This window comes from Gracilinanus agilis, chromosome 2 (assembly GCF_016433145.1).
Source record: "Gracilinanus agilis isolate LMUSP501 chromosome 2, AgileGrace, whole genome shotgun sequence".
Taxonomy (NCBI): Eukaryota; Metazoa; Chordata; class Mammalia; order Didelphimorphia; family Didelphidae; genus Gracilinanus; species Gracilinanus agilis.
The window spans coordinates 655,749,175-655,766,503 of record NC_058131.1 but is presented as its reverse complement, the minus strand read 5'-3'; the positions used below and the strand labels follow the sequence as shown (position 1 = coordinate 655,766,503).

The 17,329-nt window shown below is 36.1% G+C and overlaps 1 protein-coding gene across 1 annotated transcript in view; it reads left to right on the top strand.

The window, feature by feature from the left end:
- MYO9A (myosin IXA) overlaps positions 1 to 17,329 on the top strand; it is a 232,246-nt gene that overhangs the window by 168,074 nt on the left and 46,843 nt on the right. Inside the window, exons 27-31 of the mRNA XM_044665785.1 lie at positions 3,223 to 3,335; positions 5,019 to 5,176; positions 12,154 to 12,377; positions 13,053 to 13,169; positions 16,763 to 16,951. Coding sequence (XP_044521720.1) covers positions 3,223 to 3,335; positions 5,019 to 5,176; positions 12,154 to 12,377; positions 13,053 to 13,169; positions 16,763 to 16,951 — 801 coding nt within the window. The remainder of the gene's footprint in view (positions 1 to 3,222; positions 3,336 to 5,018; positions 5,177 to 12,153; positions 12,378 to 13,052; positions 13,170 to 16,762; positions 16,952 to 17,329) is intronic.

The following is a 17,329-nucleotide window of genomic DNA, read 5'->3' as shown; positions in this document are numbered from 1 at the left end:
GACTCCACTCTGAATACAGTTGTTCTGTAATGATTATGCAAGGAAAAATAGTAAAGGAGGCACGTTAGTGTTTTAAGTTCTTCAATTGATCAGATACATCAAAGTGCATATCAAGTAGGCATCTTAAACTCAATATGCAATATGTCCAAAATAGAACACATTATCTTTCCCCCAACCCTTCTTGTTCCTGCATTCCCTGTCACTGTAGGGGCAACACCACCCTCCCAAGCCCTTCAGTTTCCCAACATACTCATCATTCTGGATTCCTCAGTATCTCTCACAACACCCCCCCCCCAATATCTTAACTATTACCAAAGTTTTGCAACATCTTCCAAATATGCTCCCTTCTCTCTTGACACTGCCACTCTTCTATTCAAGACCCTTATCACCTCACACCTTGATTATTACAATAGCCTGCTGGTGGGTCTGTTTGCTTCAAGTCTTCCCACTTCAATATTAAGCCACTCAATTTTCCTAAATCCCAAGCCCAACCATATCACCTGCCTACCCAGTAAATTCGATTGACTATCACCTTGGGGATCAAATATGTAATGGTTTGTTGGCATTTAAAGCCCTTCATAACCTAGCTCCTTTCTACTTCTTTATTCTTCTGTCTTACTCCCTGAAATGCACTCCTTCATCCAAGAATACTGGCTTTTTGGCCATTCCATCTCTCAGCTCCAGGCATTTTTTCTGGTGTCCCTCATGCTTGGAATGTTCTTCCTCTTGACTTCCCTGGCTTCTTTTAAGTCCCCACAAAAACCTGATTTTTACAGGAAAATTTTCCTAATCCTTAATCTTTCCCTTTCTTAATAATTTCCTCTTTATCTTTTACATAGCTTACTTTGTGTATATTTTTTGGCAAGTATTTTCCCTCATTTAATTGTAAATTCCTTGAAGGCAAGGGCTTTCCCATTTTGGATAGTGTCTATCACATTGTAAGCAGTTAATTAATGTTTATTAGTTGATTTTTTGGGGGGCAGTTATGTGGCTCAGTGGATAGAGAATCAGGCCTAGAGAGAGGATGACCTGGGTTCAAATATGGCTTCAAACTTCTAGCAGTGTGACTCTGGGCAAGTCACTCAGTCCTCATTGTCTAGTCCTTACCATTCTTCTGCCTTGGAACCAATATTTAGTATAGATTCTAAGATAGAAGGTAAAGTGACTTATTGATTACATTGAGGTAGGAATGAATAGCACTCTTGTTCTGTAAGGCATAGGTGTGTGAGGGAAACAAAGAAAGGCTTTCATGAGCACCTACTGCTTTGTATGAGAAACCCACTGTGGCATGAGATTTGGAATGGCACCAAACTACTGATCAAGAGACTTTCTTCTCACTAGTTGGTATTAGCAAATTCTTGCACTCAGCCCTCTGAACAACACTAGAATATAAATTGAGTAATCAAGTGCAATATTGCAAAGTGAGAGATGCTACAACAGAGAACATCAGATATTTCTATACATTTTATTTAAATAGGGAGAAAATAATTGTTAAATAATAAGGACAAAGCATTATGAAGCACTATAATCATAAGCAGAATTAAATGAGGGTATTAGAATTTCCAATTATTATGAGCCTCTTTAGTGCCTATTGATATATCAGCCTAATATGATTATCACAGGAGAACCAATTTGTGAAGTTTTTTACTAAATCAACAGTAACATTTTTCTTCTATAATGCCTCATGCTAAATTTGATCACAGCCCAGCATTGAGCTTTTAGACTTAGTTTTATAAAATACATCAGTTGAAAGGTTCTTAAAATGTAAACAAAACTAACTTTCAAGACACTTTCTTACTGGGTGGGCAAAGATGGAATTGCATGCCTTTAGTCATCCTCAAATTTATATTCAGACAATTTAGACTATTCTGAATATTGTACAGCTTGAGGGAGTTATGGGGAGAAAAATATATATATATAATGCGAAGAAACCATTGCTTGGGAAACAACAAAGTTGTCATGGTAATGTTGGGAAGATTTATGTACTGATCCATATGTAAATATTTTAATTTCTTTTAGTACATCCTTGCTCTACCACTTCTATTCTCCATCCATCTCCTTTTACTTTAGCTTCATGACCTAGCCCCAGCAGCCCCTCACCAAATTCACATTAATATTCATCATTTTTTACCAGCTTTCTGCAATTCTTTTTTTGTTGTTTCCAAGAACAAGTAATATGGCAAAAGATAACTATTTTCCTTTTTTTGTAAATATGGTGATGCTTTCTGTTTCTGTTGATGAAGAAATAGGTATGTGTGTTTTTTTTAAAATACAGAATGAAAGGTAAAAATAAAAACTTATTTTAAATTAAGGATAAAATATATGGGTAGGTAGATAATAATGAAATGACTTGGATAACAAGTGGTAATGTAAGCATGACTTGTATTTACATAGCACATCTATAAATCACCTTTATATGGTACTTGATGGTCATAACTTTTAAGATCATCTAGTCCAACTTTCTCATTTTACAGGTAAGGAAATGAAACCAAGAGACTTAATGATTTACTCATGGTCATGTAGCTAATTAGCAACAGAATTGAGACTAGAACTCTATTCTCTTGCATCACTTACTCAGTCACTTTTCTGAGTCTTAGATTCTTAATTTATAAAATAAAGAGATTGAATATTCCAAAATTTGATGGTTCTATTCTAAACTATTGATTTTTACAAATTACACTGGAAAATGTATTCTCTTATTAGACTCCTGGAATAGTTTGATAAATTTTTGGGAGAAGAGATTTCTGAGTGATATTTTAATCTTGATGTTATAGCCCTCTACTGAGGTTGCCAGTATAATGAGATCATCTATATTTCTTTTAAAGAATTAAGCCACTAAATAGAGCAAACATTTTAATTTAGTAGTCAAGTCTTAATCTAACTTGATCATATTTAATAAGACTTTATCTGAATTTCCAAGTAGATCTGATTTTGGCGTTTGCATGCCAATAAAGATCCTTCATTTACATGAGTCCAAAATATGATCCAATAGCTGTAATTCATCAATTGTCAGAGGGCAAAATTCCTGCCTAGACTAGGTCATTGATACATAATTCAAGTCTCTGATCAAGTCTGATATTTCTTTGTCTGTTACTAATTGTATTTATTTTCACTTCGTTGCTTTATCTGCTGGAATTCCTATGTATTCCCAAGACTTGGAACTTAAAATGTTATCAAAGTGTCATTTATTTTTAAACTCTTCCACACCTGTAATTATTACAGACTTTGCAGCGTTTCACTTCATCAGAAGGCCAAACAAAGCTCCATAAAACCATGTCTCAAGGAGAGATTACAAATTTAGCAGCTGTACAGAAGACTTCAGTTGCTGATGGAAGGTATGCTGGGTATAAATTCAACCTATTGTCTGGCATCTTTTACATAAACTCAGCACTTTTTTCCTAATTGAGATTAAAGATAATTAAAACTGCTTTTGATGTTTGAAAGGTGTGCAGGTGGAAAATTTGCCACACCTGAGCTGCATTTTCCCAGCATCCTGTTAAGTATGTCCTCATTTGACGTACAGAGGCTTGGGAGACCTACACTGCAGGGCTCTTTTTGGGCTTTGCTTTGATTAAAGTGTGTCAGGTGTGGGTCTCGGGCTCTGTGCTCTGCTCACTTGACTAAAAGAATTCCTTTTCCTCTCATTTTTGTTATAATTAAATCCTTCAATTTAAAATATCAGGAATATTTATTCATTTTTACTCCTATAAAAGTCAAGGTAGAAGTGCAATAAAGTGGAAACCATATAGAACTAGAAACAAGGGAAAATAAATGCTAATAAACACCTATATGACTTTGGGTAGGTCACTACATTATAGCGCTTTCTTGTTAGAACTGGAGTGGACCTCATAGATTTATCCTATTCAGTTTCCTTATTTGATTACAGAAAGGAGCCCAAAGACATTGTGGTTTCCTGAAAGGCTCAATATGTTTGGTATTAGAACATAGACTCTTATCTCCCATGTGTTTCCCACTGTACCACTCACTTCTCTGGACCTGCTTCCTCAACTATAAAATGAGGAAGGATGAATCAAATCATCTCTAAAATTTCTTCCAGCATTAAAATTATGAGATTGTCTTCTAAACTTCTGATTTAACAAATGGAGCTGAAGAGAAGACTATACATATCTTGATTACATTATATTAAGTGCTTGAATTAATTTCCTTTTACTTTGTGTATGTGCACACATGTGTGTAGAGAAAGAGAGCCTTACTTTGCTGTTTCACATCTTTTGCATATGACCACAATATATGTTTTGATAGGTTTGCCTCTAAAAGAGGCACAATTGCATGAAACTTAAAACATACAGAAAAATTGTAGGTATCATTGAAATAATAGGGGCAGGAAAAGAAAGAAAAGTTTTTAATCATTCAGAGACTTTTCAAAATTGTCCTCACGTGTACCAAATGAAAATGTTTACCTCTAGATACTAGTTACATTAAGCCAGGCCCTTGTTAAACACTTAAAGACTACATTTATGGAAATGAGAGCAAGGATTTCATCTTACTGAGGTCCCATTTTAATGGTTATTAGAGAGCATTGACCAAAGGTAACCCAATTCTGGAATCAACAATAATTAGACTAGTTCCCAAACATCTCTGGGTACCTGTTTCCTGTCTTTTTATATTCTTCTCAACAGATGAAATTTGTATAGACTTCATATCGAAAAGGGAAATTAGGGGCAGCTGGGTGGCTCAGTGGATTGAGAGTCAGGCTTAGAGGTGGGAGGTCTGGGTTCGAATTTGACCTGACACCTCCTAGCTGTGTGACCATGGGCAAGTCATTTAACCCCTTACCTAGCCCTAGTTCTAGCCCTTACCACTCTTCTGCCCTAGAACCAATACACATTATTGATTCTAAGGTGGGAAGGTAAGGGTTGTTGTTGTTGTTGTTGTTTTTAAAGAAAAGGGAAATTAAATATTTGTTCTTTGGGGCCTTAGACTAAAGCATCAGAATTAGATTACACAGTGATTTTTTTTGGACAAACTCATAGATCTCTCTTTTAAAAAAAAAACAGACCTCAAAGAGCAAAGATGAGATTCTGGGCAAAAGGGAAACAAGGAGACAAGAAGCCTTCCAGAGAAAAGCTGGCCCCTCAGGCGGAGTTGTTAGAGTTTTCTGCTGATCCAGAGTCAGGTGGCATTGATATGTTTCCTGCCCTCCACCATCCTGAAGGTAAGACAAAAGAGAGAGAGGAGGGTGGCTTCGTTATGTGTTAATTCTTTAAAAGGTTGCTATCACTTTAATATGCATAAAGGTAGTTCAGTTCATCAAATACTCTAATTGGGAAGGACAAGGATTGTTAAATAAAAAGACTGTAGATTATATTGTACCTATCAAAAACATTTCAGGTAAACATGATAAATCTGAATTACTGACACTTTCAGAGAATGGTATGATTTTTATTCTTATGAAAGCTAAGAGGAGAAAAGATACAAATAATAGTAATAATAATAATGAGTAACTTTTATATAGTGATTACTATGTGCCAGGCACTGGGCTAAATACTTTATAATTATTATCTTATTTTATTCTCACAATTGCTCAGAGAGGTAGGTGCTATTATTATCCCCACTCTACAGCTGAGGAAATCTGATGCAAACATAGATTTATGTGACTTACCCAGGGTGACACATCTGGTATCTGAGACCATATTTGAAGACATGTTTTTTTTGTTTTTTTAATTTGAAGACTAGAATCAGGGCTTAATCTACTGTGCCACTTGTTAGAGGGATAGAGGAGAAAACAGTGAGTACCATTGCTATCCTAACCCCTCCACTAGCCCAGATTTACATTTGTTCTAGTCCCCATCCAAAAGTGGAAGTCTGTCTTTCTAGTCCTACTTGGCCTGTTTTTTAAAGGCCAATATGCTCTCTTTTATCCCACCCTATACTTTACTTTTATTGTTATAGAGGACCTTCCTAGCCAAAAGCAATTCCCCCTTCATCTCCCAACTTCTCCCTTTTCCTGATTGTGCAAGGTTCCCCAAAGTCTTGCCTGAGTCTCCAGCTCCCTGTATCATTCTGTTGACCCTTTCTTCTTTTCCCACAAGTTTTCAGTCTGGAAGCATGTTTTGTGCTTGATTGAAAGATCAACACCTTGCCTCACAAGCACTTTTTTTTTTAAACCCTTACCTTCCACCTTGGAATCAATAATGGGTATTGGTTTCAAGGCAGAATAGTGATAAGGGCTGGGCAATGGAGGTTAAGTGACTTGCCCAGGGTCACATAGCTAGGAAGTGTCTTGAGGCTAGATTTGAATCCAAGACCTCCCATCTCTAGGCCTGGCTCTCAATCCACTAAGCCACCCAGCTGCCCCCTCTCACAAGCCCCGTTGCTTCACCCACCCTAATAAAAGTGGACTTCCATCTGAGAAAGAAGCTCTCTTGTCTAAAAATAGATAGATTGATAGGAAGATACTTCTACTTGATTGAAGCCCTCATCCTTAATAGAGCTTCTCTGAAGAAATTTGAATAACTTCCTTTATCTGAAACTCTTTCATATCATAACCACTCACTTACCTCTCTTATTAAGATTTTTAGTTATAAACTAATTTCACTTTTCATTTTCCTATTGTTCATACTCATCAGAGGGCACCTTTCCCTAACCCAGGTTCTTTGGTGTTTTGTATAAAAAATAGTATCAGTAAAATAATAAGGCATTTAATTGGGACAGAATAAGCAAATCACAGAAAAGTCAAGGCAGCATGCACGCACACATACACATATACACACTCTTCTCTTACTATAAATCATCTCATAACTCTATCTCTTGACAACCTCCTATACCTCATTGCTACTTGATGGTTTCTTATAGCTCTCTTGGCATGGTCTCAAATTATTTCTTGCCACTACTATTCCACTTTGGTTTCAGTAATCCTCTGTTTCAGAAGATACTCTTCATTGCTTCCTTGTGGAGCCATGTTACCATTATTGATCTTTTGTGAGACTGGCTGAATAGCAATATGTTTTCAACTATTTTGCTAATAAAATCTTATATCTGGTTAACTCATGAAAAAAAAATCAGTCCAGATGTGTATCTATCATATATGTTATAGTTTGTGTTAAAACTGTGTAAATTGTGTTGAAGTTTCTCTTAACCTTCAAAGAGGCATTAAAAATTACCAGTGTAGAGAGAATGACTTTGTTCAAAGAAGAAAGCAAGCAGCTTAGAGACAACTTTTTCTTTTCCTTTGGATTCTTAGTTTGACCAAGGTAAGGAATGTGGTGTTTTGTGGGTGGGGTGGGGGTTTGCTTGCTTATTTTATTATTCCGAACTTGACAAATACAAAGACATAATCATTTCCATGAACAAAGAAGAAAAGGAAAAGCCTATTATACCTCAGTTGTACTTGGTACAACTTAGTATTTTGTTTTTGTTTTTCCCAAAATATATGATACATTCAGCACATTAGTGTCAAAGCTGTCCATATTTTTCTCTAAACCCCTTTTGGTTCTCTTCCGTGTATTTTTTTTTTAAATCTTCATCAGTGCTCTTATTTCCCTCCTTTTTTGCATCACTGTCACCTCCTCTCTCAAAAAATTTTTTTAACCTGCCTGGTAATGACTAAGTTTTTTTTTTTTAATATTCATTCATTTTTTTTTAAACCCTTGTACTTCAGTGTATTGACTTATAGGTGGAAGAGTGGTAAGGGTGGGCAATGGGGGTCAAGTGACTTGCCCAGGGTCACACAGCTGGGAAGTGGCTGAGGCCGGGTTTGAACCTAGGACCTCCTGTCTCTAGGCCTGACTCTCAATCCACTGAGCTACCCAGCTGCCCCCTTGAGTAAGTTTTGTTAAGGAAAACAAATCCATACACTAGTCACTTAGTGTTGTTCTGCACTTCTGGTTCATCACTTTGTTTGATCAGTCTTCTGAAGTCATAGGACCAAGGGAATTTTATGTTCTCACCAACGTTATTTCTAACCTATTACTTAGAGAAAAACAAAATCTTATACAAGAGGAATTAGTCACAACTAAGGTCTGTCCTAGAAAGGAACACAAAGTTAAAAAAAAAAAAAAGGCAAAAACCTCAAGGTTGTACTTAAACACATCAAACTGTTTTAGAGAGGAAGAAGTTGATTGCCAAAGGTTCCAGTCACTCATTTTTGCAGGAACTCCATGGGAACTATAAGAACTTGGAAAGTTCCCACATTATCAGATCAGGATTCTATATGTCCCTAAACCTAGTGACCCCTTCTTCCTTACAGCCAGCCTCTGAGCCAGAAACCCTTCAACAGTTTTTATCATTCTGTATGGAGAGTTCCCCATTATAGACATCTTAAACTATAAGGAAAATAATCTTCTGACCTCTAGTTCTTTAAAAAAGAATTAATGGGAGTCATTTAAATTTAACCTTCCTTTAAAAGCATGCCTACCCTTTGACCCAGCCATTACACTGCTGGGTTTGTACCCCAAAGAGATAATAAGGAAAAAGACTTGTACAAAAATATTCTTCAAAGTGGCAAAAAAAACCTGGAAAATGAAGGAGTGTCCCTTGATTGGGGAATGACTGAACAAATTGTGGTATCTGTTGGTGATGGAATACTATTATGCTGAAAGGAATAATGAACTGGAGGAATTCCATGTGAACTGGAAAGACCTCCAGGAATTGATGCAGAGTAAAAGGAGCAGAACCAGGAGAACATTGTACACAGAGACTGATACATTATGGCACAATCAAACATAACTGACTTTTCTACTAGCCGCAATGCAATGATCCAGGACAATCCAGAGGGACTTATGAGAAAGAATGCTTATCCACATCGAGAGAAAGAACTGTGGGAGCAGAAACACAGAAGAAAAATAAATGATTGATCTTGTTTGATGGGGATATGATTAGGGTTTTGATGTTAAAAGATCACTCTACTGCAGATATGAATAACATAGAAATAGGCTTTGAACAATGATACACACATAACCCAGTGGAACTGCTTGTTGGCTTCAGGAGTGGGGAGGAAAGAGAGGGGGGAAATCGTGAATCATGTAACCATTAAGTTTATCTGTACAATGTTCTGGTTCTGCTCCTTTCATTCAGCATCAATTCCTCGAGGTCGTTCTAGTTCACACAGAATTCCTCCAGTTCATTATTATTCTTTTCAGCACAATAGTATTCCATCACCATCAGATGCCACAATTTATTCAACCATTCCCCAATCGATGGACACCCCCTCATTTTCCAATTTTTTTTCACCACAAAGAGTGCAGCTATAAATATTTTTGTATAAATATTTTGTACAATTCTCATGGGAAAATATTCTAAATAAATAAATTTAACCCTCACCTGATACCTTCATAAAGAATTAAATGCCTAATTTAATGAGATTATGTATCTAATGTAATTTAATGTAATTAAATAGACCATCAGTTGTAAAATTACCAACCCTGTCAGCCACACAAAATTGCTCCACCTTCAGAATCCTGCATTTTGAAACTATTTCTACTGACTGCAATCTCCTATTTCTTCCCATTCTCTGTTCTCTTTGCCCTCATAAAACCTTAAATTTTTAAATTTTAAATTCTTCTTTGCTTCTGTTCTTTCTTCTTCTGGCCTCACTTTTATCCTTTTCACTACCTGAGAAATCAACTAAATTGTATCCCTGAGAAATAAAAGAAGTGGTGGATATGATTGATAAGCCATTTTCAGTGTTCTTTTTAATATTATAAGGACCAGGCAAGGCACTGAAAAGCTGAAGAGGGGCACATGTTACCTTATTTCTTGAAGAGAAGATAATATAGAACCTAACTATATATACCAATGACTTTTAACTGTGATTGCTGGCAAATTTAGTAATGAAAACTTAGTGAACATCTGGAAAAGGAAACTGGGATCAAAAAGAGTCAGCATGGCTTCATCATGAACAGAACATGGAAATACCAACCTCATTTCCTTTTTTGGCATGTTTTTAATACACTAGTAGATCAGGGGATTACCATAAATGTTGTTTTACCTACAACTTATCAAATCATTAATAAAATTACTCATATTTTAAAATAGTTTTATTTATAGTCATACACTTTTAAACAAAAGGGAATTTTCTTACATATAGGAAAATAGAAAAATGATTGTAATTAGAATTATGAATTTATTCCATAGCACTTTTTAAAAAGTATTAATAAATTCCATGCATTACATTCCAAACTGTCCTGCTTATCTGTGCATCCTTCTGAACTTCTGTTCTCTTCTCTATATTTTTAAAAATGTTTTCAGTGATTCCCTTTTTTGGAGATATCAGTATTACTAACACCCCATCATAATTCTTCCTTATTGATTCCCTATTACAGCTCTCCAGTGGCTATTTCAAAACTTCCTAAGCTTTCCTCAGACCCTTAAATCAGAATCTCTTCTACTCTTAATAGAGACCATAACCCTTCAAACATCGAAAGCTTCCTACCCCCCCTTCCAACATGACTCCATACCTTTCTTCATTATCTGCATTCTCTATTCCATTGTTATATATCCTGATGAAGAGGTGGGCCTTCGACTTGCTGATACAAATCCATCATCTTATGCCCTTGAGTTCATATCTTGAGCTGGATGCTCCTCCAAGAGCTTTGCCTCTATAATTAAACTCTCCTAATCTTCAGTCTCTCTGAATTCACTGACTTTTCTGTTGTTGGCTAAAAACATGTCTAGATGTCCCATCATTTAAAAAAAAATCTTTTGTTTGACTGGTATTATTTAAGCTGTTGTCCTAAATCTCATCTTCTTTTCACAAATTCCTTTAAAAGGTTTAACTATACTTTTTACCTGATTTCTTACTATCTACTTCTCAATCCTTCCTAATTTGTTTTCCAAAAGCAACTCTTTCACTAAAACTATTCTCTCCAAGGTTACTAATACTCTTTTAACTGCAAAATTTCAGTGGTCTCAGTCTTTATCTTTCTTGGAATTGTGGCACAATGGAAAGAGCTTTTGATTTAGAGTCAGAGGTCCTTACTTCCCTAAAAAATTTCATTTTGTTGTTTGAACTTGAAGTTCTAACTTGAGATCTTTTAGAATCTTGACTCATTCAACTTTAGCAAACCCTCCATTGGGTACCCTTCCTTTGAATTTAATGACTTTTCATTGAGTCCAGCTATTCAACCAGTTCCAGATATGACGAACTTTTGTGTAACTCTTATCTGTCATAAGACTTTTCTCAGTCTTTATTAAATACTTTGCTGAAATTTAGATAAGCCCTAATAGACCAGTCTAATAATCCTGTCAAAAAAAGAAATGAGCTTAGCATGACATTATCTGTTCTTGATGAAGCCATACTAACTTTTTGTCTTCATAGCTTCCTTTTCTAGACCTGCATTATCCATTTGGTAATATGTTCTATAATTTATCCAGAAACTGACTCTAACAGGGGCAGCTAGATGGCTCAGTGGATTGAGAGCCAGGCCTAGAAATGGGAGATCCTGGGTTCAAACCTGTCCTCAGACACTTCCTAGCTGTGTGATCCTGGGCAAGTCATTTAACCCCCATTGCCTACTCTTACCACTCTTCTGCCTTGGAACCAATACAGAGTATTAATTTCAAGACAGAAGGTAGGGATTAAAAAAAGAAATTGACTCTAAACTCATTGGCCTGGAGTTTGCAGATTTTGCCCTCTGTTCCTTGTTAAAATCAGGGCATTTTCCCTTCTCATATCCTTTGGCATGTCTCCCTTTCTATTCCATCTCTCAAGGATAATAAAAGCTAACATTTATATTGCATTTACTATGTGCCAGGCACCTTGCTAAATGTTTTAGAATTACTGTCTCATTTAATCCTTAGAACAACCCTGCAAGGTAGGTGCTATTATTATCCCCATTTTACAAACTAAGGCAATGACAGTTGATTTTTAGGTCACACAGTTAATAAATGACTGAGGCTTGATTTGAACTTATGTCTTCCTAATTCCAGGCCCTGTGCTTTATTCCCTGGCTTAACAAACATTTGCCTGTTTTTTCAATATGCTGGAAACAATTTTTTTTTTGTAAGTGGGACCTACCTATATTTGCACCATATAGAATTGATTATCTACATTTTTTTATTTTTCTCTTTTTTTAAAATAAAGTTTAAAGAATGTATTCCCTCAACATATTTATAAAATGCATTTAGAAAATGAGTACAAAGCAACTAATATGCTGAATTTTATTTTATTTGCTATTTTGTTTTGGATTACAGAAATAGGTCCCCATAATCCAACACCCCCTAGGAGCCCAGACTTATCTGGAAATTGTAAGAAAGAATTCAAAGAGAACAAAGACCCTTCTCCAAAGGCAAAGCGCAAACGCAGTGTGAAGATAAGTAATGTTGCTCTGGAATCTGCCCAGTGGCAAAATGACTCTGTCCAAATAATAACAAGAGCCAGTGACTTGAAGAGCATGGATGAGTTTCTTCTAAAAAAGGTACTTTGGGCTTGTGAAAAAGTTCACTGACAACAGCATGGAGTCTGGGTCAAGCTAGTCACTCCCAGGGGCATAGTCTACATGATAGGGTAAGATGGCTTTGTTAAGGATCTTCCCTGGGTGGAATTTCTCCCACCAAAATAGATTATAACACTTCTCTCATCTAGGAAATGGTCTTCCAAAGTTGTGTAAAATTTTGTGATCTTTATGTTGAAACCCAGCTAATGTTCATCTGAACCTTGGGCATACAAAGGGAAGCATTTCCATCTTGATGGGGATCCTGGCAGCATTTGGACTTCGGTATAGAACCTGAGAGCCAGCATTTGCCAGTTTATCTCTGCAACAATGAAGCATGAGAGTATGACTTTAATTAAAAACATTGAACAAATTGTTAGAAATGTGAAGGGAATATAGGGTATCAGGAAGTAAACACCTTCCTGGTTGGCCAGAGCTTCTCAGGCCCCAGCATTTTATTTCATTAGTAAATAGAATGAGTACACTTATAGAGATTGTGTCATTTTGATTAATGAGAGGGCCACTGCTAAGGATAGCTTTGAGATTCTAAACACTGTGACAGATGTGCTAGAGTATTTCTCCCATTGAAATATGGAGGTTTCTTTGAGTAATAATACAATTGTTACATAAATGTGTGCTAACTCTTTCTTTTGTCCCTAGATGAATGATTTGGATAATGAGGACAGCAAGAAGGATACATTAGTGGATGTTGTATTTAAAAAAGCATTGAAAGAATTTCGGCAAAATATTTTCAGTTTTTACTCATCTGCACTGGCAGTAAGTGATTCTTCACTAAGCAGTTTAATCCAATAAATCTAAACTTTGGGCTTGAACATACAAGGGCCAGGTGAACCTAGAAGTTGCCAGAACTTTATTAGAGAAGGAGGAAAGAACATCTTTAGTAACAGAATAATAGCTTTAACTTTTTAATCTCTCATATAAAATGTTCTTTTTTTTTTCTGGTTTCCCTCCTCCCTCTTTCCATTCCTCCATCTCAGGCACTAGGCTGGATCTGGAATCAGAAAGTCCTAATTTTAGATCTGGCTTCTAACACTTATTAGCTGTATAACCCAGGCCAAGTTTTTCTATCCTGTTTACTCAGTTTCCTCATATGTAAAATGAGCTGGAGGAGGAAATGGCAAACCACTTCAACATCTTTGCCAAGAAAACCCCAAATGGGGCTATGAATAGTTGAACACAACTGAAACAACTAAACAGCAATTGCTAATAAGAGGCAGAGAAAGGATTCAGAGTCTGATCTCCTAACTCCAAGTCTCATTCTTCTTCTAGTGTCCTGATTAATGTCGGGATGTTTGTTCTACAGGTTTCTTATGTCCTCATATTTTTATATGTTCCTCATTTATTATTTTTGATTATATATATTTATTCAATTAGCAAAAACCCACCTTATTCCTCCATTTGCCCACTCCATTACACCCCCCTCCAATAGAGATACTCTAGAAAGAAAAACAAAACCCGTTGGCACATATGTATACTGCATATATACTTTATATGTACTATATTCTGATGATCTTCAAAGAAAAGTGGAGAAGGAAAGGAGAACTTACTGAGGGAGATGGGAAGTGAAGGGCAGAGAAAATTCTTTCACATAATCTGGTTCAGTAAATACATTTATAGATGTAGATATATAGATACATGTTTTTACTATATATGCTAACATATATACCAACATATTAACCAATGTTAATTTAGTTTAAATTGCCATATTAATGTAGAGCTATGGGCATAGATATGTGCTTATCTTCATCATATTGTTGTCATTGTAGTAATCCTTCTTCTGTTCACTTTGCTAAACATTAATTCCCACAAATCTTTCCAGGATTTTCTCCAAAACCATTCTCTTCATTATTTCTTACATTTGTTAGATTGTAAGCTCCTTGAGAGCAGGGGCTGTCTTTTGCCTCTTTTTTGTATTTCCAACATTTTGCACAATGCCTGGCAAATAGTAGGCACATGATAAATATTTATTGGTTCATTTGATCATAGTAGGAAAACTTTTTCATCACATTTCTATTTCTTGGTTTGTTCAGCCATTCCCCAATTTATGGACAGCTCTCTTCAGATTGCTGTTCTTTGTCACCTCAAAAAGAACTATAAATATTTTTATATGTCCTTAGAGTTTGTTTTACTTTGAACTAATCCCTCCCTGAACCCACCCTCCCTCTAATTCTCCTTTTTCCCTTTTCCATTTTTCATCCTATTTCTCTATTAAGTGAAATGTATTTTCTATACTCAACTCTGTGTGTGTGCGTGCACACACATGCATCCTTCCTTTCTTTAACCAGATGACATGAGTGTGAGGTTCAAGTGTTAGCTATTTCTCTTACCCCCTCTTACTTGTATGTAAAGATGTGTACTTGCTGCCCCTTCTTCCACCCTAATCCTCCAGTGTACATGACAGTAAACCATACCTGTAGGCTACTGTAGGTATACTAATGTTATACCAATAGGGGACTGCCCCCAAATTGGTTTTTTGTCAATGCAGCTAATTTTAACCATTTGTTCATCTATTTCTTTTTTCCCCAAATTCCTGAAAATTTTAGAAGTTGTCTATTTTTACAGGTCCAGTGAAGAAAAAGGGCTAACCTTTTTTTTGCCGGACCTCACGGGGAATTGTAAAAGTGAAATTTGGGAAATGTCATCTTTAAGTAGATATATGTATTTTCTATGGAAATTGTCAAACTACATTTCCCGTGGTCCAATGGGTTTCCGTTTCCAGTTCTTTGGGCGTGGGGACACCTACGTCTCCACGCAGAGAAGAGTTTATAATCTCCTGGGTTAGGGGGGAGTGGCTCTTGGCCAGCAGACTGAGGAAGAGGTAATAATGACTGGAGCGGCAATTTTGAATTCTTACAAGCTCGTGGTCTAATAACTTCATCTATCAGCATGGCTTTAATTAAAATACTAATTTATATATTTATACCAGCCTTTATTATTTTTTATCCTTATACTAAGTAATCTTAGTGTCATTCGCACTCACCTCACATATCCAATCAATTATTGCCAAGTCTTGTTCTTTCTGTCTTCATAGCATATCTTGTATACAACCTCTTCAACCATAGACTAAAAAGAAATATGAGTCCAGGAGACAAACCAAAAGGCAATAGAACAAATGTGAGATGATAAAAGACTGTACCAGTGTGTAGTTGTGCGAGTATAGAGAAGAGATTGTATACAAGATATGCTATGAAGGGAGAAAGAACAAGTTTGACCACATTACCCTCTCTACTCAATAAATTCTAGTGGTTTCACATTATTTCCAGGATCAAATATAAAATCATATGTCTGGCTTTTAAAGATCTTTTCCATTCCCATTTCTCACCCTTCTAGAATTATATTTTACTTCCATCCATTTCCTTTATGATCCAGTGACACTGGCCTCTTTGCTATTTCTTGAACACAATAATCCATCTTCCCTACTCCATGCTTTTTCACTTGCTTTCCCCCAAGCCTAGAATGCTCTCCATTTTCACTCACATCTCCTAGCTTCCTTCAATACTCAGCTCAAATCCCACTTTCTATGGGAGATCTTATCTCCACCCCTAACTACTCTCTCTGAAATTATCTTCCATTTTACACTCTATATAGTTTGTAGGAATGTAATTGTTTACATGTTTGTCTCATGCATTAGAACGTGAGCTTTTTGAAGGGAGAAACTGCTTTCCTTTTTGTATCCCAAGTGTTTAACACAATGCCCAGCACAAAGTAAAAGCTTAAACAATGATTGTTGACTCATGAAGGAAATACAGAAGGAATGAGCTGCAGCTTGTTCCTCAATCAAAAGTACTTTAAACCCCAACCTCTAACTTGAAAGCAAAGCCAGTCCTTAATTTAAAAACACATTCCAATCATTAGCAAAGTTCATACCAGAGGACTGTCTGGAAAAGATATCTTAGCTCTAGATTCCTTTGCCTACTGAGTCTTGACTTTTATGTAATTCTAGTTCTATTTAGGTCATTTCTTGAAAAAAGATGGAGGCAAGAATATCAAAAATTTTAGAGAGCTACTTAGAATTTCATCATATAAGATCCAAGGTATTACTCTCCCTATTTTATTAAAGAGAATATCTCAAAGAATCGTTGATGGAGAAAATGAAGAGGGAAAAATTGTGCAAATAAATTCTTTATTTCACATGCTGACAATTATAAACTCTCTTAATTTATACTGCATCCCTCTGTATGCTTTGAATTATAGATATTTACTTATATGAGCAGTTTATATGAACATGTTATTTGAGAAAAATTTACTAACTTTTTATTACAAAAATTAGTACTAGTTATATCAGTGTTCTTATTAGTAAATTATATTTCACAAAACCCTGTTCTTTACTCTTTATGTTGCTTTAATAGATGGATGATGGAAAAAGCATTCGGTACAAAGACCTGTATGCCCTGTTTGAACAGATTCTAGAGAAGACTATGAGGCTTGAGCAACGGGATTGGAGTGAATCCCCAGTTAAAGTTTGGGTTAACACTTTTAAAGTCTTCCTAGATGAGTACATGACTGAATTCAAGCTTTTGGATTGCATTGCCACAAAGGTAAGCATCACATATTTGAAAAACAGAAGTTAGCCATGAATTGACGCACCAACTACTTGTCACAGTTATTCAAAAGCATGTGATATTTGGGAAAAGTCTAATAACCATGTTGTAATTGTGCATTTTTCTAAATTCTTTACCCTGGATTCAAACACATCATTAGAAAGTAATATATCCAGGGCAGCTGGGTAGCTCAGTGGAGTGAGAGTCAGGCCTAGAGACAGGAGGTCCTAGGTTCAAACCCGGCCTCAGCCACTTCCCAGCTGTGTGACCCTGGGCAGGTCACTTGACCCCCATTGCCCACCCTTTTACCAATCTTCCACCTATGAGACAATACACCGAAGTACAAGGGTTTAAAAAAAAACAAACAAATAAAAA